This window comes from Gobius niger, assembly GCF_951799975.1.
Source record: "Gobius niger genome assembly, chromosome: 19".
Classification (NCBI taxonomy): Eukaryota; Metazoa; Chordata; class Actinopteri; order Gobiiformes; family Gobiidae; genus Gobius; species Gobius niger.
This window is the reverse complement of record NC_136870.1, coordinates 20,246,078-20,272,950: the sequence shown is the minus strand read 5'-3', so window position 1 is coordinate 20,272,950 and position 26,873 is coordinate 20,246,078. Positions and strand designations below refer to the sequence as shown.

Here is a 26,873-nt window from a genome sequence, read left to right as displayed (position 1 = left end):
GCTACTGAAAGACTGTGCCGCTAATAGAATCTGACAACCACCAATTATGAGAAATAACAGGCAGCAGTTCCCCCATAATGCCTCTCCGGACTGGAGGGCAGGTGGTAGCGACGCCCCAAGCACATTATGTCGAGATTGAAGGAGGCTCAGATGGGACAAAATGAAATAAAATATCTAGGACTGGCCGCAGGTGAGAATGGTCCACCTGGGAGCGACGTGATGTCAAGGGGAGAAGAAGCTGAAGCTTAACTAGGAAGAAATGACTTTGTGCAGAGTTTGAAGCCGTCTAAGCTGTACTAGGACATTTTCTGAATGCACCCTCAGCAAAAACGTACATTGATTATAGAGGTTACAAAGGCTGTCCTCCACATTTTACATCTTTTCGCTACATTTCAGAATTTAAAAGGCCAAAATAATGCCTCAACAAAACATATGTCCACTATAACAACAAAGGTAGCATGACTCTATAGATAATCTGTTGCGATTATGTATCTTTGTTAGAGCTGCACATCCACAATCAAATCAAAATTGCAATTTGGATGCAAACAAAGCGGTACCAGACTGACTTTCTCCGCAGGAAACAATGAGAAAGTTCATATGGCTGAAGACATCCGCTGTCAGTTAAACCCTCACAGATGTGCAGTTCTGTACCTCCAGTCTCTTGCCGTCCTCGTCATAAACAGTCATGGTCACCTCCACGTTCTTAGGGGTCGTTTTGCTCCCTTTGTCAAAGTCCCCCTGGACCAGAGTCACGTAGATGTCATTCCTCACGTCCCCTACAGGGAATAGAAGAAAGGGAGATTTCAAATGTATCCTTTACGGAAGAGGGATATCTCTACAAAATACAAAATGCAATACATTAAACATTATCCTATAAGGAAACACTAAATAAGTGAATTAGCTCATTTATTTCTTACCACATTCCTATCTGGCATCCCTAATACAGTTCTTTAAGGCCATTTTTGGTGGAAATATCTTGTCAATTCAGTATTTGAGATTTAATTCAAGTTAAGAGTGCAGAACATTGGCGTACCTGGCATAATGATCTCAGGAAAGCCCATCTTGCGAGCCACAGCGGTGGACCGGTCGACCAGGTGAGGAAAGTCCTTCCTGATCTGATGAATGTCTCCAGGAAGGAGCTTCAGAGTCACCCACAGACCTGAGAGAGAGAGAGAGAGAGAGAGAGAGAGAGAGAGAAACAAATGCTTTATCAAAGAAAGTAATTTTCTGTTAAACCTGAATTCACAACACAGAACGAAACAAACAGCACAGCTTTTCTGTTAGTCGTGTTTGAAGACAAAGTGCTCCCCTCCCCTACAAAGCAAGTTCGTCAAGTCCCGAGCCGGAAGGCGTCCGGACAGGTTGCCATGTTTTTAAGGGCTCTTTGATTCACTCTTTATGAGGTCACAGACGAGCTCCTTCGGAAGATCCTCATATGTCTCTCTGTGCCAGTGGGAGATAGCAAGAGGCCCCTGTATACACTGTAGTAATATTGTTCTTTCATAAAACACTGCACCAGACATTCAGTGCACATGGAAATTGGTAATGATATCATAAGAACATAACTTATTGAATTTATACACAGCGTCTGATGTTTCTCACCATATGATTGAACATAAAACACATAAGAAGGCATTAGCATTGTTCTATTGTTTGCAAGCACAAAGATACTGCCACCGCTACAAATCCTGTCACAGAAAATATAAATCTGCTTTATGAAATCCCCACCATCTAACAATTCTTTCATTTCTAGAGTATCTTTAAGCTGTGCTTGAGCTCCCGGAGTTGAATAATTGGTGTGAAAAAGGGGAAACGATGGCTGAGAGCGCACAATATGGATGTGAATAAATGTGAAACAAAAGGACTTTCTTGGGTCATATTTCTGTGCAGTTTAACGTCAGCAGAGCGGCTCCACTTCAGAGGGAGGAAAAGATCGTTTTTTTTCCTGTTTATTGAGCGCGCCTCCTGATGTGCCGGTTCCTGCTCTAAAAAAAACGACTGCTGTTTCTCGCCCGAAAAACTCTCACGAGACACACACAAAGACACAGAAAGATGCTCCCTCTTGGCTTTTGAACCAGTGTTGTTCAGCGATGAAGCGGATTGTTGAAACTGTCCTTTCAAGGCTTCAGACTGGAGTGGCAGTGTATGGTTTAAAAGAAAATGTGGAGATGCTAAAATGATTTTTACCAGAAAATCTATTGAGGGGGGGCTTAGATCGGTTAAAGACCGCTAAAAGGTCTTTACACAAGCTGGGACCATCAAAAGCACAAGATACAAGCGAAGCCCTGGTCATGGCCTGGGAACTCCAAGAGCTCACAATGGAGGAGCTGGAGCAGTGTGCATGGATTGGAAAGGCTGGGTGCTGAAGCTGTGGTACGTGGGGTTCCCTGGATGGTTCAATGGGTTCTACAATTCTACAATGGCGCTTTGAGAACCATGCCAGCCATCATCATTACAGCTACTTTTATTTTGAATTAGAAGCAATTCTATTTAGATGGCAATCCTGCTTTAAAGATGGGGATTGTTCTGGATTAGACTGGATGAGTTTAACCATTATTGGACAAGATATAGATCAGCGGTTCTCAAGTGGTGGGCTGTGACACAAAAGTGGGTTGTGGAACCGATTACAGTGGCTCGCAAGCCCCATTACTTTTTTCACTGGGCCAGAGTTGTCGGAGGTCGTTGGCCACTGGGCCGGTCAATCGGTGAGCCTACCACCGCCAGCAAACATATTCATATTTTTGGGATAAATAAATGAGAATTTCATTACCATCAATTCTTGAATAGAATAGAATTGGGCCTAAACACAATAGTTGTATTATATTCCAGCCTTTTAAGGCTTTGAAAAACATTCAAATAACATATTAATACAGAATAATGAAGAGCCTAATAATAAACTAGGACAACTCAGAACTAAACCAAGATTAAATCAGGCCAAAACATGATCTATTAGGGCTATGGCAGGACTAAATCCCATAAACAAGACCAAAGGCCTAATACAGAATAAGAGAGTTACATGTGAGACCAGTTCATCTCAAACAACATGACTAACTCCTGCTCAGCCACTGCTCCTCTCAGCTTAGGGGACATACACTGACCAAACCTCTGAGCCGCTGTTCTGTCCAGACCTCGCGCTTTATGAGAAAAGTGAAAGAAGCGCTCCTTGGAGATGGCGTGCTCAGCCACATATACAGCCTCTCTCTTTTACCCTACCTTCCTTGTTAACTTAGCAAAGAGCATCTCTGCGCTTGTACTTTTCCCACAAAGATGTATCGAATGAAGTCAGGGGAGAAAAGGAGAAAAATGCACCTGTCAGATTAATGATTCCCATGTTATTTAGTTATGGTAGAGCCCAGACAGTGAGGTTTAGCGTGTTGACCGGTTGAACGCGAGCGCTGTCGGTGCAGAGCAGTTTCCAAAAGTCACGCACCATCAGCTTCATCGTCCGCTTTACAAACATCCACAACTGAACTGGTGTTCCTTACCAGGTCAAGCCCTTTGTAACGATGAAGACGACAGGGAAACATGTTGTCATCTGCCACGAACGCGACCCAGATAATGGCAAAAAATATATATATTTATAGAAAATGAGGCGCAGGCCAGATTTAATTGGTTGGTGGGCCGGAACTGGCCCACGGGCCACCTATTGAGTAGGCCCGTACTAAAGCAATGGCAAAGCAATGGCGGCCCCTTGTGTCGTCGTCACAAAGCAGAGCAGCCAGCGGCCATTGGTCCCAATGCCATACCAGTTGAGAACCACTGATATAGATCATTGATGGGCCTATGTTAGTATACGCTGGACCAGACAGACATAGTCCTAAATATCACAGTGGCAAATGCATAATATTAAGCCTGCATTTTTATGAAATGTGCAACATTTTAGAAAATAAATCCTGGCAGTAAGTCAGAGCAATTTTGAGACTTGAGACACAGCATGTGTTAAGCTTAATCTAGCGTAGCTTGCTAGCAATGCTTACTTCAGTAGAGAAGTGAAATGCTTAATGCTCTTAAATTAACTCTGATGGTGTTTTGTTTATTCTTTCATTTCTCACAGTTTCCATTGTGGCTACGATACATCTCACACTGCGGCAGGTTTTTTTTAGCTGTGATATACAGTTGTCCTCACGATGAGTCACATCTTGCAGCAGACGACAGTGTTACACACGGCTTTGGTAGTACTTAGAAAACCAAATATTTTATAAGGTGTTAATTGGAGTGAAAAGTCTGTGAACCACTGATCAAGATGTAGCTCATGATTCTTTAAACTTTTCATCAACTCCCTGCACTGTCCCCTAGTGTTCTGACAGACAGGGCTCGTGCTGGTAGCCTTTTGATATGTGACTGTGACCGCGGCAGCCACCCCAGGCGTCTGCTGTTCCTCTCAGTGTGGGCCGCGGCTCATCTGACATTTACCCAACTGTATCTACACAATCTGTCACTGTTGATGCCACCCTCGAAATGCCCTCCTTTGGTTCATGTTGAAGCTCACTTGTCAAATCATTGATAATATACAGTCGTGCCCTAGAGAAGACGGTGGTTAAGTAATGGGAACATTACTTCCTGTAATGACTCACATATTTTGGGACCACATACGGGGTTGGATAGAAAGTCAAACTGAACTCCCAAGCCCCATCTCAAGAGACACAAAATAAAAACAAAGAGCTGTGATATAACTTAGTCCTCACAAAAAATGTTAGTTATACTCAGAGACCTGATATATCACTCCCAGATAATAAAGCATTTCTAATTGAACTAAAGCAGAAAAAGGCACAGATCAGAGCCCTGCCCTGATGAAGATGCTATAATAGTCAAAACGCGTTAGCATGGTTTTAGTCCACTATTTTTGTACACAGTGTGCCTCGGATTTTCCTGCCGTCCACAGTCATGGTATGGTTTTAGCAAGCTTTTTTTCTACTTTAGGACCCTTTGCCGACAGTTTTTCGATTACTCAAGAGCCATTTGAAGCACTCACCTCTCAGTATATTTTTAATTTAAATTGACATTTTGTCCCCTTAGAAGGTTCAATTTGCATTCTGAGATATTTAGGTTTAAAGGTTTGACCACTTATAGAACAAAATGGGTAATATATTTTTGCTCATAAAAAAACTAATATAATGTACAGAACAGGTCAGGGAACAACAATATGTGAAGTTAATTTCAACAAAAATGTCACATAGAAACCTTGTACTGAATGTAGTCAAACTAATGGATGTGAAATTATTCATATTCATGCATTCATTCAACAGTTCAGTAAGTTGCCTGTTCACTTGTCAACCCGAGATGATATTCATTATTTTTATTACTTGTATTCTACATGAAAATGCAAATATTATTTTTTAGGGGGAAAAAATGAAACATTACTTCCCCTTGCAATGATTATGTTTTCACTTGCAGGCCTCTCAAGACTTTTCTATTTACTATGGCTATGAAATATATTAAAAAGCAGAAAGTGGCTGGATAGTACCTCAGGTTCTGGAACGAACTGACAGAGTTTCAAAAGTTGCATAGAAAAGATGCACACCATTAAAACTAGCATTGATCTGTGACCTAAAACTAAAACTGATGAGGGCACATATTTCATAATGAGGGAGCAATGCCCCCTTACAGACCTGTCACAATGGCCAGTGGCCTGGGGGAGTGACACAGTGATTGTAATTCACTATTTTAATTAAAATATTGTACGCACTCACATATTGTATCTTAGTGGGCGTTGCTAGTTCCTCATTATTGCAATGTTGTATTGAGTATGGATGCTGCAATGAAGAGGTGACATTGTGTTGTGGAAATGTGCTTGTGACTCATGCTCAGTTACAACATTACCTGAACTGCATCAGATCTATTAACAACACTGTGCCTCTCTAAAAAAGCTTTACCTTGTCCCTTGTGGTTGACCTCTTTGGCCGTGATGACTTTGTTGATGACGCTCTGCAGGAAGTCGCTCTCCCCTGCCACCCTGGGTGAAAAACGGGAGATGTTGAGCTGCTTGTGGCGTATGGCGTCATCCAGCGCTAGCCTGCAGTACGCACAAGGCGGGCGAGACAGCCAAACAAGGGAGGAGAGAGGTGGAGAGAGGGACCAACATGTGACGGAGAGGGAAAGAGAGAGAGAGGGACATAGAGGAGTGATGCCAATACCAGACACAAAGGCACTTGTTAGCAGTTCACAGAGAGGCAGGATGGGTATTGACAGAGACACAGAGAAATAATTGTTTAGGAAAATGACGATGCTTTGGTGATGCTTGGTCTGCATTTTTGGAGCAATAGCAGCTGGAGAAGTTTGGCCTGCCCGCTGTGCAACCCAAGCAGAAACAATACTCCCCGGCTGTTGCGCCGAAAAAATGCATTTAGTAGACAAAAAGCTTTCCCAGCGAGGCGGATTGTTAGGGCTGGTGCCAATTTTTAAATCAGATTTAAGTCAAAAAATAATTTTATAAATTTCACTCCAGTCCTAAATGTTTTAAGCCTCGGGGAAAGTAGCTTTACATGAGACAAAGTGACCAGGTTAATAGTGATTCTGATGCCATTACAAGTGAATGAGTGAAATGTGCAATGATAGGGGAATGTAGGCCCAAATAGCATGCTGCATTACATTATACAATGATTATAAAAAGGTAAATTGGATGATATAGTGCTTTCACTAGAAGACACAAACACTTGGATTTTAGATTTCTAAATGGTTACACAGACAGAAAAAAAATCCACTTAAAGCAGTACTAAGTAACTCATGCCCCTGGAGGCTAAAAGCATGCTACGTTTTTTTACTCATTAATTGTCCGTTAGAGTAAATACTAATAGGGATATTGTACATCCAATCACACAATGGAGATCATTTTTTTCATTCAAACTTGGCTGTAAATATTGCTTAAATGGTGCTAGCCCGCAGTTAGCTTTGCCCGTTAGCCTGTTTATCTTCTTCTTCGTGATTCAATTAGTGTGTATTGGAGCCTCCGACCCGATGGCAGCGAAGTTGCAATTGTGGTTTTCTGGCCAGAGACACCAAAGGGAGATGAAAGACCCCCCAATCGTCCCATTAACACTTGTATTACCCCCAGAGGGACTTCGAAAAGGATTTATTAAGGTAAAAAAGTAGAGTTACTTAGCACTGCTTTAAGTGAATCCTTGCAAAAGCATTATGTGATAAGACAGCAAAGGAACAACCTATCATCTTCCACATTTAAATACAGTTGTTTTTTGGTGCAAGGATTCACGGTGTGCTGGTTTTTTTCCCCCCTCTGGTGAAGGTTTGAGTTATGAGTTATCTCTTTCTAACACACCGGTCATGATGTATGAAGTTACCTGCTTTTCCACAAATAATAAAGACATAAAACCCTTCCAACCATGCTTATTAGTTCTAACACGTGCAAAGTTTTTTTTTTTTTACAGATACATATGGTCTGGAAGGCTCTTGAATTAATTCCAAGTCAATGAATGTAGCTTAAGAAATGGAGAAAACATATCAACTTTTAACACAGGGTGAATAATTCTGCAAAAATATCTAATTACGGAGAACGATTTGTTTCGCTTCCCCATAATATAAAGTCATACGGGAAACGTTATTAAAAGCTCTGACAGGACTTGTCTAAATGCTATTAGTTATTATGCCTTATGGATTCTCACGTGGGATAGAGATGCGCGTCTTGACAGAACATCCTCAAGTTTAAATTAATTTGCAAATCCACAAAAAAAACTTAATTAACCCTTTGCTGGACCATTCATTGGCCTCTAATTTTTCCTGATTTACGCCCGCGGATAAAGTCGTTAACCGAGGTGAGCTGTCGGCTCAAACTGCCCGATTCGGAGGCATTTCCAATTATAAAAGAAATCACGTTAAGTAAAAAGGCTACTCCGGCGCGAATGGCAGAACTTAATGAGGTTGTCTTAATTGAGTCAATGGGGAACAGTCGGGGTCGCTACTGTCTTTAAACCACTGCTAATCAGGTGTCAAGGACTCCCGATCATTACGAAGAGAAGAGAGGTACAATTGTGAACAAGGTTGGAATAATGGAAGCTTGTGGGTGTTTTGTGTGTTTTACGATAAGATTTAGATGCTGTGTAAAAAAAAAAAGATAATCAAATTAAAAACAATCCTGCAGAAAATACTGTGCATTTCTACTATCTTTTGTCACATGAGGCACCCAACACTTTTTACCCAATGTAGTACAAGAATATGCAAGGTCATATAAGAACGGCTGTGTTGCCCGTGTGCCTTTGAGCAATGCACTTACGGTTGAAAGGGAATAAAGTGCTGTTTGTCCTCATCGTCCATTTTGCCAGTGATTATGTCAGTGACGTCCATTACTGAAAGAAAACAACATAATATAAAATAAATCAGTATATGGCTCTGCGTTTTTCATGAAAAAAGACCAACACCACATTATCCAGGTTATATAAATGCCATAATTACTGTGTGAATAAATAAATGGGTCCGGGCTCATCTGGAGTGTGTGAAAATGTTGAAAAAGCATAAAGTGGGTATGTGGGAAATTCAGATTGAATGTTACAGTGTTTATACTTAATGTACAAGTCGGGCTGACAAGTAAAACACATAAGTGGTTATTTCACATCTTCATGGGCTTTTCACAGAATTTAAATTAAGACCCTTGGAGAGAGGAATAAATGATGAACCAAGGGAATATGTGAGTGCATAATACGAATTGGCTCTATCAAAAGAAAAAATCTTTACTGTGAAGCAAACTGTGAGCCTTAGAAGGGATGGAAAGTGACAAACGCAACAGCAAATCTATGAATTAGCATGTCTTTCAATGGGTGAAGAATAATTAGGATTAAAGCTGTGTAAAGAGTGTCAACCCCTCAGCCACTGTGTAAAATATTTTCTTTTCTTAAAAAGGGGACATACATGCAGACTTGAGGCTTAAAAACATTTGTGTAGGTACTTCGGTGTTGATGTTTGACTCTTTCAACTTGAAAAAATATGCACAGACAGTCAGAAGTAAAAGACTGGGCTGGTTGGGACTCAAATTGGCCACCAGCGCCCTCTGCAGGTAGTAGTGGAAATTACATATAATAGACAAGTGAAAACAAACTATGGCAAACTAATGGCATGCTAGTCAATCAATTGGCGCCGTGATGAACCTACTTTATTAAATGCAAAACTACAAAAATAAATCCTGGAAGTACAGATTGGAGCGCTGCGACAGTAGAAACTGAATGAAGCAATCTACTACTCCAGCTACTACAAAACAAGTGGCACCTGCAAAAACTGATCAGTGCCTTTTTTTTTTCTTCTTCTTCTTTTATTTACGCATGTAGCATTATCTTGTTTACATATCATATTTGGGGTCCTAATACTGTAATACACACAATCTAAATTGATGAATTAGGTGAAACATGCCCACAAAAGCTACTTTCCAAAGCTATGTGTCTTTTAAGTCTACTACCATTGAGTTTCCCCTGCACTTCCCATTGATATCACATATGTCAAGGTCAAGGCTCGTGGGCCACATGCGGCCCGCGAGATGATTTAATGTGGTCCTTTGAGGAACATAAATTCCTGAGCATGTAAAAAAAAAAGTAAGTCTCTAGGCCATTCCTGTGCGGGTTATGGATTTTTAACGAAGTAACTAGTTTGGTCACTCCAGCAACTAGGGGGCGGCTTAAATTAAAAAAGGAAAGAATTCCACACGTGTCCAGCAGAGGGCACTGACATAATAAGAGATCAGGATATAAACAGCATATTATAGCCACGTGGTAAATGGACAGTCTGCCCCATTGCGGCTTTGGCTACAATAGTAACTTACTCCCCCTCGGCCCAAACGACTTCGACACCCCTGCCCTACATGTTTTTATTTAGCACCAACTGTGCCTATACATTGAGCATTGTGTGTATTGCTAATGTAAACAATACAAACTTTACTGCAGTATATTCTCCTTGCATTGACAGTTTAAATAAGTTTTATTCACACACATCTCAAATCCCTTCCAACTCTTTTTTTACAAATGTCTTGATCCCCACTGTAGCCCCTGTTCCAAAAAGCAAGCTGCAATTCTTTCCTTTGGGGCTTGTGCACACCTCATGCGCTGATCCCCGGCAGGCAGCACATCAAAGGCAGGAAAACCTGTTAAACCCCGTGACCAAAAACAAGCCAATCTCTCGAATTATTCTCTTCACCGTGACTGAGTGGAGCTGATGATGATGTCTACAGATATTCAACGATAATTCAGCTCGTCATTTACAAGCAATTCATGTATCAGCGAAAGAAAGAAGTCTTGGTAAATGGCCAAGAAGAAGAGATAAGCCAGACTAATTTCTTTTCTACACTTTAGTTTGAAAACTCTCCGCTCCGGCCAAATGTATTTATTCATCCAGACACTTGGCCCGAAACTTACTCTGAACTGTAAAAATGAGAGCACAGGTGATTTCTCAAGCCTGGGTCAAAAGATCAAGTTTATTTAAAGTTTTCTACAACTTTGGAAGGCAGGTCCCGCTTTAAAACGTGAAGACATTACTCTTTCAGAAACAGGATGGGGCCAGTAAAGAGCCATACATTTATTAGTCAACATTAGGGCTGGGTACTGTTAAACTACACCAGCATGGTATCGAAACATCGCCATGAAAATTATATTATATCTTTAGAGACCAGGTTTTGATCCCTGTTTGATCCAGGGACAGCAATAAAGGCAATTAGGCTAATTGGTTGTTTCAGCTCAAATTTAAAAGAAATGGGGCCCGATCTTGCGTTTCAAAAGTGCAGACTATAGTGTAGACTTCGCCGCTTAGTGGGCTGGACAGACACACATGATCAATGGCGATGTTATGTCGAACAACCTTTTTCTTCCCACTAAACTCTTTCCGCAGCCGGTAAGGCGACGGCAAGGGAGAGGGGTGGTGCGGGACTGGGAGTGAACACCTGCTTTTGTCTGGATCGCGTTTCGGCCATGTGGCGGCTGTACATCTCTTTCTCTCAGGACATCGGACAGTGTTTAAATCACGGTGGGATAAATAAAGTTTTCAGTTTGACCTGATAGAGCTTATAAAAGCACATAATGCTGAAGGAAGGACATGAGGCAGCGACGGCCTCTCGCTATGGTCACATGGTCATCTTGCATATGAGCAGCGCTGCACTGTCTCATTTAGAGCAACACTGTCCTTGCAGCAGGCTGAAGATTGGGCCCATAGTCTTTAATTAAATACATCAACATAATTGTTAACTGTTTTCTGGTTCTAGATGACAAATATTTTAGTACAGATAACAAAAAGCGTATTGTTCAGGTATCAGGTATCCTGCTCTAGTCAAAATTATGTTAAGAAGGAAAGAAAAACCTGTTCAGTTGGGATTATGGCGGTCCTGACCTCTAGCTTATGCGCTAACTAGTCTTATATTCTGACTACAAGAGCGAGAAGCTTTTGAAGACAGAAGCGAAACATCCTCGTTTGAAAACCTCTCCTATGATGCATCAGCCCTGGACAACTGGCTATTATGGCTATTATGGTAATTACTTGGCTATTACTCATAGAAACAGGACATTCATCTGCCATTCTAATTTACTGGTAATAATAAACAGGGCTGCAAAATGCATTACCCGTGCTAATACCATTACCGAACTATTCACACTCTCTTACCATGCTTTTACTGTGCCGTCAAGTAAATGTTACGGCAATTTTCCGTGTCAAAAGCATTTAAGTATATGGTTGTTTACCTGCCACTCCAAAGGGTCTCCTCAGTCCTGACGTCAGCTTCTTGGTGTTGTTGTCCCGCAGCTCCATCCGCCCCACTCGCACGATCTGACACACAAAGCTGATTTTCTCTCTTTTTAGATCCTCGCTGCCCAAGTCCTGCGCAAGAAAACAAAGGGATGAATGGGTCAAAGCTTTGATGTCCCAGGTCTGACCAATCTATGATTTAGCAGTATATGCGGCATCGTCTTCATTCACAAAGTGTCTGTGGTCAGGGCCTTTGCCAAATCTATAGACACAGACGGCATCCCTGGAATCAGCCATATATGGTCATGGCGGTAAACAAAAGGGGAAAAAAATCTAAATTTTCTAAAATTACTCCAAAACAACTATAATAAATTCTAAATTCTCAATATAGTTTTCTACCCAATAAAGATACAAAGACATGGAGAGGAACAAAGTGGTTCAACAGTCCATAAATATACATGAATAACAGAGAATGCTAACAGGATGCTTCATGTTAGCATCATGCTACATGCTAACGCTAGTCACTTTTTTTCTTCTACTGAACAAATTTGCTGGGAAAAAATATCCATATGGACTGGATTTTGACTTGACTTTATTAAAACAGAACTAAGTAACTCTTGCCCCTAGAGGCCATAAGCGCCACTGCAGTTGTCGTAGCATGTTGCAATTTTTAAACTTTAATTAATTGTCCGTGAGAGTAAATACTATGCTGACAGAAAAGGCGAAGGGAGAGAGGGATATTGCACATCCAATTACACAATGGAGATAACTTTTTTCACTCAAACTTGGCTGTAAATACTGTTTAAGTGGTGCTAGCCCGCCGTTAGCTTTGCCCGTTAGCCTGTTAGCTTCTTCTTCATGATTCTATTAGTGTGTATTGGGGCCTCGGACCCGGTGGCAGCGTAGTTGCAATTGTGGTTTTCTGGCCAGAGACACCCATTAACACTTTTATTACCCCCAGAGGGACAACGAAAAGGATTTATTTAGGTAAATTTAGTATTGCTTTAATGTGTGATGAATACGTTTATAGTCCGCCAGAAAACGGCTAAAAGGGGGGGAAACTTAACAAGGACAGAACTACTGGCGTCTAGTGCTCAAAATGTGGCATGTTTGTAAAATGCCAGGTGGACTGTTTGCAGAAGCGCTATGTGTTAAGCCCTATCACAGCTGTATGTATTTACTGAGCCAGTCACCTCTGTCTAATGAAAACCCAAGGGCGGAGAGGTCATCGCTCGCCCACCGCCAGGGAAGCACTCTGCGGCGGACGGACCGGGAATGCCCCAGGGAAATGGATTTGTAGACACTATCGTAATCGGCGCAGAAGCAATTTGTACTGACGGGCTTAGACCTAATAGTTTCTTAGTTTTCTTCCCTAAAAGGTAAAACGGTTTTGCTGCAGTAGTTGGTGTACAGCGGTGTTAGAAATCGACTGCATTCCATGTTTTTCCCCTGTTATGCATTTTGTATGAGCACGTTTGAGGTAAAAGGGAGAATCCTGCCCATATAATAAATGTCAGATAGAAAGAGTAGTCATTTTGCTCTGTTTGATATTTTTTTGTACAAACTATGGACTATTTACACATCATTAGAGCTTTCTTGCATAGTTTTAGTGTAGATATGGTTTAGAAATTATGTATTATGCTGCTTGGAAAGTAAAAAGATGTAGAGCTACACCATCAGGCGGAGATGCAGAAGAAAAAAGTGGAAAATCCCTGCACTCACCGTGAAGACAGAGCGGAGGTTGTGGAGTTGGTCAATGTCCTTTACCAGACCGGAGCTGGACCATTTCACCAGGTAGTTCTCACTGCAAGAGAGATGGGTCGAAATTAGGAAGATCATCAACTCATGACTGTTGTTGCAAGTTGACTAAAAAAGCGTAAAAGGCATCCCAAAACTACTGCACTTTACCATTCTGGGGATGAGACGGAAATTCAACTAGGGTGATCAACAAAAATCATAGCAAAAACACACATTCGGAAAGCTTGTTATTGAAAGGATATCAAGAGTGCAAACACATAGTTATAACTTTGTATATTATCATTATAAGAGCAGAAGTAAAAAAAAACAGACGAAAAGATGATATCACAGAACTTGCTTGGTGACACAATCCAACAGAAAAGTAACAAAGAACATTATGCTATGACCAAAGATAAAAATTAGAATAAGGAAATAATTCTTAAAGGGATATTTCAGGATTTTTGACATAGGGCCTCATTTCCTAGTTATCCAGAGTGTTGCTGGTACATGGCGATATTTTTTTGTAATTCATGCAGTTCTTATGTTTGAAAAGTTTTGTGGCGCTAGGCTAATGCAAGGCTAGCGCATTTCTACGATATCAGCTAGCGTGTATTAAAAACAGTCTTACCCGCTCCACAGTGCACCTGAGGCAAATCACTTATAACGCCAGATTAACGATATAAATGTCTCAAATATAAGGTATTTTAAATGCAAAATGGTAGCCTGAAATATCCCTTTAAGATATGGTGCTATAAACTCGAGCTTTATCATCATGTGACGTGTCAGCAGAAAGCGTCGGTCACTTACGGATTTAATCAGTGAAAAGAGAAGTAAAGAAACAGAACGGTTTCCAATAACATTACTTAATTGTACTTGATCAAACTGATCTATAAAATAGCTTCCGAGCTACACTTCCTGAATCCTACACAACTGATATGAAAAGTCTGAGCAGAGATAACAAAAGTTTGTAGAACTGTATGACAGGGACACTTCGGCGATACCTGATAAACTTGGACTCCACTGGGTCGTACAGGGACATGAGCACCTCCGCGTCCTCCCCGATCTTACACACCACATTCTTCAGAGTCACAAAGAGCGCGAAGGCTGGCGTCGAGGCAAACTTGGCCTGTCTGCTCAGATCGATATTCTGCTTCTGAGACTGCATGAGACAAGAAGACAAAAAGGTTTCTTTTTTAGGGAAAAGTAGACATTTTGGACTTCAACAACACTTATCTTTTTTTTATACTTCTAAGCATGTCAAAAAGAAATCTTCCACACTGGTCTGACAATAAAGTATTGTACCAACTGAATAAAAACAGCCATGTGGAAAGTAAAGTTTGCAGAAGTGAATGAGAGTCAAAGAGAGTTCCACGTGATTCGAAGTCACCTATTTGAAGTTTGCAATGGACAGCAAGTTGAGGATACATTTGAAAAACCTTCCCGCTATTGCTCTGACCTTGCATGTTCTATTGTCTCAGAGAGTACATCTGTCCAAGGACTGTGGGGGGGAAAAAAAGCCCTTTGGCTAATTCCGGTACATTTACAGAAATGTTTTTAATGTACAGTGTCCCTGTCAAATAAATAAATGGGAGTGCACTTTTAAATACACTGCTCAAAAAATAAAGGGAACACTTGAACAACACAATGTAACTCCAAGTGTCCTTGGAGTTACATTGTGTAATATATAAAATGTTCACGTGTTCCCTTTCATTTTTTGAGCTGTGTATTTTGACCCTCGTTGAACCACAAAAGCCTGTGAAAGAGATTCTGAAAGAGATTTCAGAATCTCTTTCACTTAAATATTCTGGACCCAGGGAGATCATTATTGTACATCGGCACCACTACTGTCCATTGTGAAGAATAGAGGTCAACCGGTATGGGTTTTCTAAGGCCAATGCCGATATTCTTGCCCTTATTTTTCCAAATGTATTATCTATGATCGTGTGTATGAAGCTTCTAAACTGTAATGCGTATGTACTATGTATGTATGTAACTATACTGTATTTTGTAAATTGCTGTGTGATTTTAATTCTGTCTTTTTTAGGCTGGCTTTGATATCTGCCAAAGGGACTAATGATGAAAATTAGCATTCGCTGCTGACTCAGGTATATTTACATTGTATAATGCTGATTAATGTGCACTGTCCCTTTTCAATTACATAAATAAATAAATAAAATAAAAAATAATGAAATGTGTTAGTGTTGGACTGTGACAGCAGAGGCGCTTTACCGGGGACATCAGGCCGATTTATTCAAGACATTCCTATTTAGTAGTTGCTTCAGAGGTTGTTTAAAGTTGAAAATCAGCAGATTCCAAACTAAAAAAACGGTAAGTCTCTTATGGTTCCAAAACTATAAGCAAAAGTCTGCAAAGTAAAATATACAGTGCAACATACAATCCGAGGTGTATAAAAAACGATTATCATTGCGATGTTTCTCACTTCCCCCTGTGGCCAAGGAAGTTGTGAGCTCATTTTCTCAAAATTCTGACCAAATTCTTTCCAATGCAAAAAACGGGAAGTCTCTATCACTTTGGGTTCCAGAGAAATTAGCTTTAAAGAAATGTGGGCACTGCTGGACATTATGATAAACAAGTCACTTAGAATCTCGACTTAAAAAAAAAAAACAGCAGGGTGCAAAAAACTGCATCAGCACAAAAAACTCAAAGGTTATTGTGATTATCTGAGCCAGTGACATATTGCTCCCGCAGGTGATATTTAACAATCCCAATAAAGCCTCTTCTACATTGAAATAAAACACCACCTTTACCTTTACATCTGCGGCGTCCAGGAATGTGCTCGTAGTAAAAAATAAAAAAGCCACCTGTCTTAGCAATTCACCGGACGCCCTTTGAAAATGTGTCACGGCAAAAAACATTAATATTTATCGGCGTGACCCGGACACTTTTTTATTGGTCATGCATATGCAGTGAAGACCCCAGGAGGGAAAAGGTCAGAGAAGATGAGACCACATAACTGCGGGCCATTTAGCATCTCGCTCCCTGCTATCCACACGGGACTGACAAGAAGGCTACAGTGTTTAAAGAGCAAAGAAATTATAGAAACTCAAGCTAAAATCTGTATATTCGCTTAGTAATAGTCATACCTTTAGTTCATATATCCCAGGTGTGGTATGAAGCAATAACATTTACTGTAGATCTACTGCATAAAAATAACCTTCATATAAAATTCATTTCATCCCAATGATTAAGATGGGTTTTTTTGCTAGTATTTCTCACTTTTTTAACTACATCAAAGGTTCTCTGCCTTACCTTTTCCTCTTGAATGCGGTCTTCAATCTGTTTGGAGGCGGCTTCGTGGGCTCTGAAAAGGCTGATGGTGCTTGTGACATCCGGATCCAAAATGTTTCCATCTTTGTCTCGGACCACCAGATCAAGGCCAAGGTATCTGAAAATGATTCAAAAAAATTATTTCCTTCTATGTTTTCACGACATCCCATATTTACAAATTAAAAGAGACACATCAAGCCAAATCTACTTTATTGAGTGTTTAAACTATGCTGTTTAGGGCTGGGTACCGCTACATCTTTTTCGATACCGGTACTTTAATGATACTTGGCTTTCGATACCGATACTTGAACCTTTTCTGTTACATAAACTAAAATATGTTTCATATAGAACCATAAAACAGATGAAAATAATGTTCATACATTCTTTTTCCTTCTATTTAATTTCTTTTGCATTTGTATCATTTGTTTGAGGTGAAACAACCAAGAAACTTCTTATAACTACAAAAGTTTTTCTTATTTTTTCTCCCATTTTTAAAAAAAAAAATCTGAAATTTTCCATATTGTTTCCCTAAATTTTTCCCATGTGTTTAACGTTTTTTTCCCAATTTTTCTACGTGTTTTTTCCCAATTTTCGCAAAACAATTCTTTTTGTTGTTGTTTTTTTCCCACCATTTCTTCCTAAATTTACCCCAAATTTTTCAACTTAAAAAAAAATAAATAAAAGCAAACAGCATAATAACTTTTATATTCATTTTCAGTAAATGCTTTCAATACTTCAATACTTCATTTGCAACACATTTTGAAACCCATAATCCATGATTAGACCGTTCAGCGCTCAAAGTGTATTCATCGTGGCGCCATTAACACGATTTGGTAGCATGTCATTAGCTGAAAGTGAAAGCTTGTTTTCGCAGTAGACACTTTCGCTTACATGCAATTCCCACCATTGTCTGGAGAGGGGGCTCCGGGCCAATTTGAAGTTCTGACTGGTCTCTCACTCCTTAGTATGATCTATTTCTTTGCACAGGCATTATTTCAATGTGAACCGAGAACAATGTTTTTGCTTTAATGTTTTCACCGTCTCAATCACGCCACTGAGTTACATCCAATGCTAGTCAGATCTCGCTTCATCACCCCTTGAACATATCGCAATTTCAATTTTGTAGTGTTTTTCATTTTCTCTGAAGGTTAAAAAAAAAAGTACTTTGGATGACTCTTGAGTTCGAGAACATATTTTTGGACTTGATTAGACAAGCAGAGAAATCAGGACAAAACTGTCCAATCATAGCACTATTATCTTTTATCACTGCATGGCACAAAATGTTAAAAAACAAAACGAACCAAGACTTTCTGCAAGTGCACAGTGTGTGTTCTCATTGGCTTGTTTTATTACTAAAGCAATATCCCCCCTCTGCTCCTGATTTTCTTTTTCGAGGAGTTTTCTTCTTCTAGTTCGAATGAGCGCAGATAACAGCAGGCGGCGAGCATAGAAAGGAATCGGGAAGATTGTGGATACTTGGATACCAACTCAAAAAATCATTTCTCAAAAGGCCCCGGCTAAAACTTGAAAGTTTCATCAGGCCTGAATGGATCTTCATTCTTTCATTTTCACCTGATATTGAGTTGCCGACACAGCAGGACCTGCCACTGTGTGATGGACGGCAAGAGTCCGTGCCAGAGAAGAATCCTTCCACTATTTCCTCCAAGCTAAATGATCACCTGTCACTTTATATTGACTGTCACCACTGACCTGTTCCAACTAGAGCTACGTCTTTCCTGTGTGATTTGGGACAAAGGGGTGGATGGTACTAGTGTCAGATACTCACCATTCAATACCATACAGATAATATCACAAGACGGAAACACTGACCTTACATTGAATTTCATTGCTTAGTTATCATAAAGCATCACCTGAGCAGCTAGTTTGATGATTTTTGCTATTTTCTCTATGTGTAAGACTTTCGTTACCCAAAGTCTTTCTGCAAAACCTGAAATACTATACACAGTCCTGAACACAAGTTGAATTCTCTATTTTTACTCTACTTTCCATCTCAATTTCTACATTCATAAATCTTTCATTTTAGCGTTTTCCCATAAGCCTGTCCAATCCTCGGTGCACCTTCCGGTACAATACAGTTCCGTCTATAAAACAGGCTGCTCACTTGTTGCCGTAGTCGATCTTGGAGGTGACTTTCTGCTTGAGCTCGGAGAGTTCGTCTTGGGGCAGGGTGCCGGACAGGATCTGGGAGCGCCACTCGATCAGGTCGTAAATCATGTCCCGCACCGTGTTGAACATCTCCCGCTTGTCGCCCTGCCACGGAGCAGAGGGAAAAGAGTGAGTGAAAGGAAACAAGACAAGGAGCGCCGGAAATAAAGTGGGAGAACTGTATGTTATTTTTATTTTCTGTTTCGATAGGGCACACCAGATGCAGGATCATTTTGCAGGTTTTAAGACAACACCATTCCCGTCTGGCTGAAGAACACAACAAAAGCAAGTCACTGGCACCGAGAAGCAGTTAAAGCATCATGCCCCTAGAGGCCATAAGCGCCACTGCAGGTGTCGTAACATGTTGCAGTTTTTTTACTCATTAATTGTCCGTGAGAGTAAATACTACACTGACAGAAAAGACAAAGGGAGAGAGGGATATTATACACCCAATTACACAATGGAGATATTTTTTTTCAGTCAAACTTGGCTGTAAATACTGTTTAAGTGGCGCTAACCCACAGCTAGCTTTGCCCGTTAGCCTGTTAGCTTCTTCTTTGTGATTCTATTAGTGTGTTTGGTGACTCCAACCCGTAGGCAGGAAAGCTGCAATTGTGGTTTTCTGGCCAGAGACACAAGGGGGAGATGAAAGACCCCACAATCATCCCATCAACACATGTATTACCCCCAGAGGGACTAGAAAAGAATTAAGGTAAACAAGTTACTTAGAACTGCTGTATGAGGATTTTAGGCAGGGGCCCCTTCCTGGTGAGTGCTCTGTGTGATTTGGGTGCAGCTGAAGATGAATTCAGTACTTTATTGTCCATAATATAATGAATTGTGATTTGATCTGTTGAGAAGGTTCTGGCTGTATGAAGGCAATTTGTTAAATTAGTTATTCATAAACTATATGTTTCGTTTTGTGGAGGAAGTGTGGAGATTGAAACGGTAGCATTGTAAAGAATAATATGAATATTCATGTTTAGAAGATGCTTCAGAGGGAGCTTGTTTGAAAGGCAAAAATCAGTAGATTCCAAAACAAAAAACGGTAAGTCTTTATCTCCGAAATTGTATTTCTATCTATCCAAAATTATACTCAAAAATGTATAAACTAAATGAAGTAAAATAGATGTACCAACAATTTTCACTGCGATGTTTCTCCGCTCCCCTGAGGCTTAGGAAGTTGTGTGAGGGCTCATTTTAAAGCTCTGACTGAGGAAGTCTCTATCACTTTTGGTCCCGGAGATATCTGCCTTTTTATCAGCCGATTGCCGATATTGAAAACACCCTAATATCAGCCGATAATATCGGTCGTGCCATTATTCTGAGGACTCCCTTGAAAACGAAAGGATTCATCTCACGGAACTAATTCACCAATAAACATATGCCTATGGATACATAAATTATGGTATTTTTGTATATTGGTGATAGTTTCATACAGTACAAACACATAGGCTGGGCGTCCATGACACCTAAATAAAAAAATGCATTCATCCATGTTTCATACCCAGACACTATATTTTTACCTGTGAAAGAAGAAAAATCTTTTAAGATGAAAAAATGTGTTGACTCAACTTTGCCGTCACCTTGGATTCTTCTATTTGTGCTGGACTGAAATCAATAGCATTCACACAATCTCCAATGGCAAAATCGCCAATAAGTAGAGAAGGACAGAGAGTCCCTTTAGCGACAGTAAAAAACGTCAGGTTGGATTAAACCTAATGCCTGTCTCACCACGTATAAGTCCCTCCATATAGAAGCCCACTCCCGCAGCGTAGTCGTCACCTCCTGGACCAGGGGCAGCTCTGTGGGGATGATCGTCTCCTTTTGCCTGCAAGTCGCAAAGATTTGGAAAGATTTAGCAAAGTCACCTTCCCAGGCATCAGTTTTACAGTGTGTATTTGAACCATTGTCTCAAAAGGTTGGCACGGTCAATGATTAGGTAGGTCAATTCTATGATTAATTAAAGAACTCTTTGCCATTCCAAGAAAAAACTGTAAGCTCTCACTCTTCTAGGTGTCATCTATCAGGGCAACAGATTCCCAGAACAGTGAGGGTGAAATCATAGACACGGAGAAAATACGGCTTGAGGAGCGGAGTGAAAGAGGCCATCTTCGTGGAGAAACAGAATCCCTCACCGAACAGAAATGGGGGTGTTGCGATTCAATTTGCCTCCTCCAGAGATGCTCAGAACTCAGGAGGTTTCTCGGATTCAACTCTCAACAAACCAGTGTAGATGACAACCTTTGCTAAAGCGTACAATATTCCAAGACGGCGCCTACTTGATAAGTCACTCATATTCCTGAAAGCTCAAATGTGGTCCTGAATGACAAGACTAGGCCATGATTTTTGTAGTATTTTCCTCCCCTTACATGTTCCAGCAATGTCCTGTAGAATGAGCTCAGATCTGTTCACCACAACTGCCTCTAAAATCCTGCACTGTCACTCAAAAAGCTGTTAATTCGGGTCCGAAGTGCCGTCCTGCACGAGCTTAATATAGAAGCTGCAGTTACACGTATGACCTGAGGTGGCAGTGGTGAGTATACAATGGCCAACTTGCATCTAGCCCCTTTAAATAGTATAATAAGTACACAATAAGGTATATTAACTTGTCCGTAGGTATTAAAAGTACATAGAATATAGCTGCATAATAGTGAATTCTATTCCAGTAAAGCAAACCCAGGGCTAACCCAGGCAGCAATAGAAAAAGCCCTTCCCCGAGCAAAAGTGAAGCTGTAGGAAAAGTACAAAGACATATTTTAAACAGGAAATACTCACCCGCTGCCTTCAACAGTGGCGTCCTTTAGATGGATGTAACACGCTGGAAATACGCCCTGGACGAGAGCGAGATAAGAGCACAAACAAACCGTCAGAGCGAGGATAAATGAGACAAAAATACCGCACGAACAGGGTTATGAGTGAGGCTTACCTTTTTGGATTTCCTTCTTAACCGATGCCCTCTGTACCAGTCTGAAACAGCACAAAAGGAATCAGAAATGTCACTCATTGTATGTAAAAAGTACTGTCACGGTTTGAAGGAAGACATTTTAGTCTGAATTGCGTTTTTCTTCTTCCTAAAACAATATTCAAAACCATTTTCAATGTTCAATCTTCATATACCATTAAACAGTTGAATTTATTATAAATACAACTGTTTAATGGTTTTACGAGCAGTGCTTGTTTGTCGTGTTTTACAGCTTCGATTTAGATTTTTATTGGGTTCTTAAATCAGCATGAACAGTTACAGCTCGCACACATTATACTTATATTAACGTATCACTTTTAAACAGTAGGAATTAAATAGTTAATTTTGACCTTTACAAGCCTCTCAGAGGTCCAAAGCAGGCCAATATTCAGTCAGTGTAGTCGAAACTGCCCTGGGGCTGACAGTAGGAAATCTGCTGCCAACTCTGATCACCACCAATCACTCATTCATCAGATTCATTGAATTTGGTACAAAGTGCCCTTTGTTATAGTTAGTTATTTAGTCATTTCAACTGAAAAACACCAAAACAGTGCTTAATTCACCACTAAGCACTAAATATGAGTTTTCATTTTATCATTTTAATTGTCACAACACATTTTAATCAAGGCTTTCTCAAATAACAGGCCAACCCCGTGATTGGAGCCTCTAGCACAGGGGTAGGTAAGCTTTTGGTTGGTGCAGGGCCGATTTTCTTTATTGTCAAAAGACCAAGGGCCGAACCTGCCAATTTTAGCCCAAAGTAAAGCACCACTTTCTATAAATGACAGTGCTGTACATGAGTGGTTCCCAAGCTTTGTGTCTCGCATACCCCTTGAGTTCTTCCTCAAAGTACCCCCATAATGCTAAGGTGCAGCCAATTATTTAGAAAATGATCTGCTAAACTTTATTGGTATTTAGCAGTGTTACAACAAAGCAAAACCACTACTGCAAATGACCATTAAAAAGAAGTTTCCTTTTAAAATAATATTGAAATACTGTCCAGTTTTGACTTCTTTTTCGATCTGAAACAGCTCCAAGTACCCCCTGCTAAGTGAACGCCCCCAGTTTGGAAACACTGCTGTACATAATATGTGACCTAATTGGGTGTTCTGTTTGGAAATGTTGAAGTCATTTACAGTATTTCTCACATTTTAAGAGCAGTTTAAATCTAAAAATGTTAAAGTACTCTCCGATTTGTGTTTGTGAAGGCTCTCATTCGTCCAGGAAGCTTAAATCATCGACTGGACAGTGTGTGGTTGACGATTGATGATTTAAGTTGATGATTTAAGCTTCACTACGAGGTTCTCTGCTTTGTGTAATCATGTTTCTCAGAATCGTCTTGAGAACGATAGGTCTGTGTGCTAAGTGTAATTGAATGCTGTTGTTTAATGCTGTATTCAGTCTGTTTTAAATGATTTCTTTGAGTTTAAGTTGACAATCTTACTCTCCATCCATCAGGGGGGAAAAGTTCTGTATTTACCAGATGATCTAAGTTCCTGCTCTCACCTATGGTCATGAGATCTGGGTCTTGACCAAAAGGACAAGTGGTCAAAATGTGTTTCCTTCGCAGGGTGGTAGGGCACATCCTGAGGAGCTCCTTCCTGTTCTTAATGTCGAGAGGAGCCAGCTCCAGCCGCCTGCCACTGGTAGGAGGCCTCGGGGAAAACCTAGGACCTAGCTACTTCTTTATGATTCTATTAGTGTGTATTGCGCCTCTGGCCCAGAGGCAAGGAAGTTGTAAGTGTGGTTTACTGGACAGAGAGACACCAGGGGGAGATGAAAGACCCCCCCAATCATCCCATTAACACTTGTATTACCCCCAGAGGGACTACAAAAAATTAACCTAGTATTGAGATATATCCCAGTATTACATTTGTGTGTGTACAATTATGTGCAGGTCTTTGGGTTCTGTTGTTTATGAACTCCTCCTATGTCAGGTCAATGCGGTCCCTGCCAACAGCACTAAATAAACATTTAAGTCTCTTACTTCTAACACATTTCTCATCAACCAGGAGGAGCAGGGCTGACAAAACACAATGGGTGAGTGCGCGGACAGCAGCAATGCATCATGTCACTTTGGATCACAGCGGCCGTTTGTTAAGGCTCCCCTCACCTTCATATGTCTCAAGTATGTGCACTGTGTCCCCAATCTGCAGAGACAGCTCCTCCTCTCCCCGGGCGTCGTAGTTATAGATCGCTGGGGAAGAAAATGAAAGAGAGAGATGAAGTAAGGAAACAGGATATTATCAAAGAGAAGAAAAAACAGCCAATTTAGAAAGTGCGCTCCCCAGTGGCACTAATTGTCTGCCAGTGCGATACGTAACAACGGGCATCAAACGGGATGTCCACCCACTCAACAACAGGAACAGGGAGGATTATAGCTGGCGACAAACCAAAGAGAGGCCCGATTTCACACAACTTTGAAAGAAAGAACAAGCGGCAGGAAACGCCGGGATACAAAAATACACTGCAGCGGTTTCATTTGAGGTAAAGCGATTATGTTACAGTGATGTTTGGTTGTGTATGGGAGTACAGGAGGTCAGGTATAGTATTTGATTTTTTTTTTAAACAGTGACAAAGGGATCAACTTTGTCACTGTTGGTCACTCATGCCCCTAGAGGCCATAAGCGCAACTGCAGGTGTCGTAGAATGTTGCAGGTTTTTTTCTCATTAATTATTGAGGGTAAATACTACGCTGACAGAAAAGACAAAGGGAGAGAGGAAGGGAGAAAGCGCTAGCCCGCTGCTAGCTTCTTCTTCGTGATTCTATTAGTGTGTATTGGGTCTCCGAGTCGGAGCAGGGAAAGTTGCAGTTGTGGTTTTCTGGCCAGAGACACCAGAGGGAAATGAAAGACCCCCATCCTGTCATCCCATTAACAGATGTTGGATAAAAACAATTTTTGATAAGTCACAACAATGGAACAATATTGAATCACTGTGATGAGCAGCAGATTTTAAGATTGTTGGTGAAGTAATTCAGAAACACTTTAGTAAAGGTTGTCAGTATGACCAGATTTCAGGGCACACATTCAATGAATTCCAACAGAAGCCCCAAGATACTAAAAACTAAGCTTTAAATTCTCATCCAACTCTGTCTTGGCCGGACTTTTATCTCTCTCTGAAAGCAGTGTTGCTTAACTACAGCGTCCATTCTGTTAATTAAAAAAAGAGAAAAGTCTTATCGCGGACATGCGGAGTGACTCGGACTCTTGCTGTCTGGGTCATTTTTAATAAGCTCATCTTTCACCTCCATAAACCAGTCCCTCTCACACGTCTCCACGGCCGATGGGAATTGCCAACAGCTTCACAAAATGATACATATCCGGACACAGAGACCAGAGGACAGTACATATTCCGATAAAACTTAAGGAAAATGCTCTTACAGGTGCACTGAAAGGAGTTTTTTTATGCTGAATGTGCTCAGCAAGTAAAGACCTTATATTGTACTTGCGTGCGTGTTGTAATACGTTATGATTAAAGCCTGGGGTGAAACAGGCATATTAAAGCAGTATGAAGTAACTCGTGCCCCTAGAGGCCATAAGAGCCACTGCAGATGTCGTAGCATGTTGCGTTTTTTTACTCGTTAATTGTCCGTGAGAGTGAATACTACACTGAGAGAAAAGACAAAGGGAGAGAGGGATATTGTACATCCAATTACACAATGGAGATCATCTTTTTCACTCAAACGTGGCTGTCAGTACTGTTTAAGTGGCGCTAGCCCGTAGTTAGCTTTGCCTGTTAGCTTCTTCTTCCCATTAACACTTGTATTACCCCCAGAGGGACTACAAAAAGGATTTATAAAAAGGTTAACAAGTTACTTAGTACTGCTTTAAAAAGATTTTTTTTAAACACTTGCCTAACAAGACACAGGTGCCTCCATACGATACGCGTACTGTCTGGTTCTCCGAAACGATATATTGCTGATACGATATATTGAGCACAGCCCCACTCGCCTTAAAGAAATGCATGATATGAGATAGAAATGGGATTGAAATCTCATCTTTCACCCAATTTTCCACTTTTACATAAGACAACCTCGGATGTCATTTGCAGGTGAACCGTTTTAATAATCCACTTTGGATGCACAGACGACAGCCAGCCCTGTACTATGCATCTCATTTCCCTCTTATATGAATTTATTAAAGGCCCGAGACTTATTGAAATGCCAACAGAGAGGTAAAGCAGTACACAGAGGGTATTCAGATTATGTCACAGTCGAAGTCAAATGAGTGTTGTTGTGTGTTTGAATGAAAATGACCTAAGTGCAACAGTCGAGAATAAAAGCTGCTAGTTATTCATAAGACGGGCTTCTGCAATTTGAGTGCCAAAACAGAAGTGCACTTCATAGAGGAGAGCACCGCAAGGGAGAAATATAATTCAAAAATACAGCAATGTATAGAAAAGTCAGTGAGATTCCCGTCACGCTGCAAGAACCCTGCACCTCTGATTACTCGCAAAGGTGAATTTGCCTTTTTCAGACGGTAAACCCGAGTCAGGTCGGACGCTGTGAAGGAGAGGGGAAGCATCGGGAGCAGACGAGGAGGCAGAGGAAGTGGACCATGTTTTCCCAGGAGCCCCTAAGCACAAATGAATTTCTGGACGAGGTATAAACAGAGCGCTCATTTTGCCCCGAGCTCATAACCACACAACCTCTTGCATAAGGCGGAGGGCACGGCACTGTCACCGGAGGATAAGGGTCAGGAATCATATCATGGAGAGAACCGACAACTCCCAAGTTCAAATCAGTGAGGAAAAACTAGGCAAGAAATAACATGTCCCCTTTCTGCCACTGTTACAACAGGTTAAGTACAGGTGCTCGTCATATAATTACAATATCATGAAAAAGTGCATTCACTTCTGTTATTCAAGTCAAACTGTGAAACTAATATTTGATAGACTCATTCAGAGTGAGATATGTATAGCCTTTGATTATTATGGCTCAGCTTGCAAAAACCCCAAATTAAAAATCTCAGAAAATGTTAATATTTTGAAAATGGACTGTAAGCCATAATCATCAAAATTATAACAAATAAAGGCTTGACATATGTCCCTTTGC

The 26,873-nt window shown here is 40.7% G+C and overlaps 2 protein-coding genes across 3 annotated transcripts in view; both read right to left on the bottom strand.

Moving 5' to 3' along the window:
* Window positions 1-26,873, bottom strand: part of samd8 (sterile alpha motif domain containing 8) — a 243,737-nt gene that overhangs the window by 85,236 nt on the left and 131,628 nt on the right. The window lies entirely within an intron of this gene.
* Window positions 1-26,873, bottom strand: part of dock1 (dedicator of cytokinesis 1) — a 294,516-nt gene that overhangs the window by 246,091 nt on the left and 21,552 nt on the right. For both annotated transcript variants that reach the window (XM_079577082.1, XM_079577083.1), the window contains exons 2-14: window positions 23,931-24,014; window positions 21,782-21,822; window positions 21,631-21,686; window positions 20,587-20,683; window positions 18,809-18,957; window positions 16,669-16,804; window positions 14,400-14,557; window positions 13,384-13,465; window positions 11,658-11,793; window positions 8,225-8,297; window positions 5,874-5,953; window positions 1,034-1,159; window positions 652-776 (exon numbers count right to left, since the gene is read on the bottom strand). In XM_079577082.1, the coding sequence (XP_079433208.1) occupies window positions 652-776; window positions 1,034-1,159; window positions 5,874-5,953; window positions 8,225-8,297; window positions 11,658-11,793; window positions 13,384-13,465; window positions 14,400-14,557; window positions 16,669-16,804; window positions 18,809-18,957; window positions 20,587-20,683; window positions 21,631-21,686; window positions 21,782-21,822; window positions 23,931-24,014 (1,343 nt within the window). The remainder of the gene's footprint in view (window positions 1-651; window positions 777-1,033; window positions 1,160-5,873; window positions 5,954-8,224; window positions 8,298-11,657; window positions 11,794-13,383; window positions 13,466-14,399; window positions 14,558-16,668; window positions 16,805-18,808; window positions 18,958-20,586; window positions 20,684-21,630; window positions 21,687-21,781; window positions 21,823-23,930; window positions 24,015-26,873) is intronic.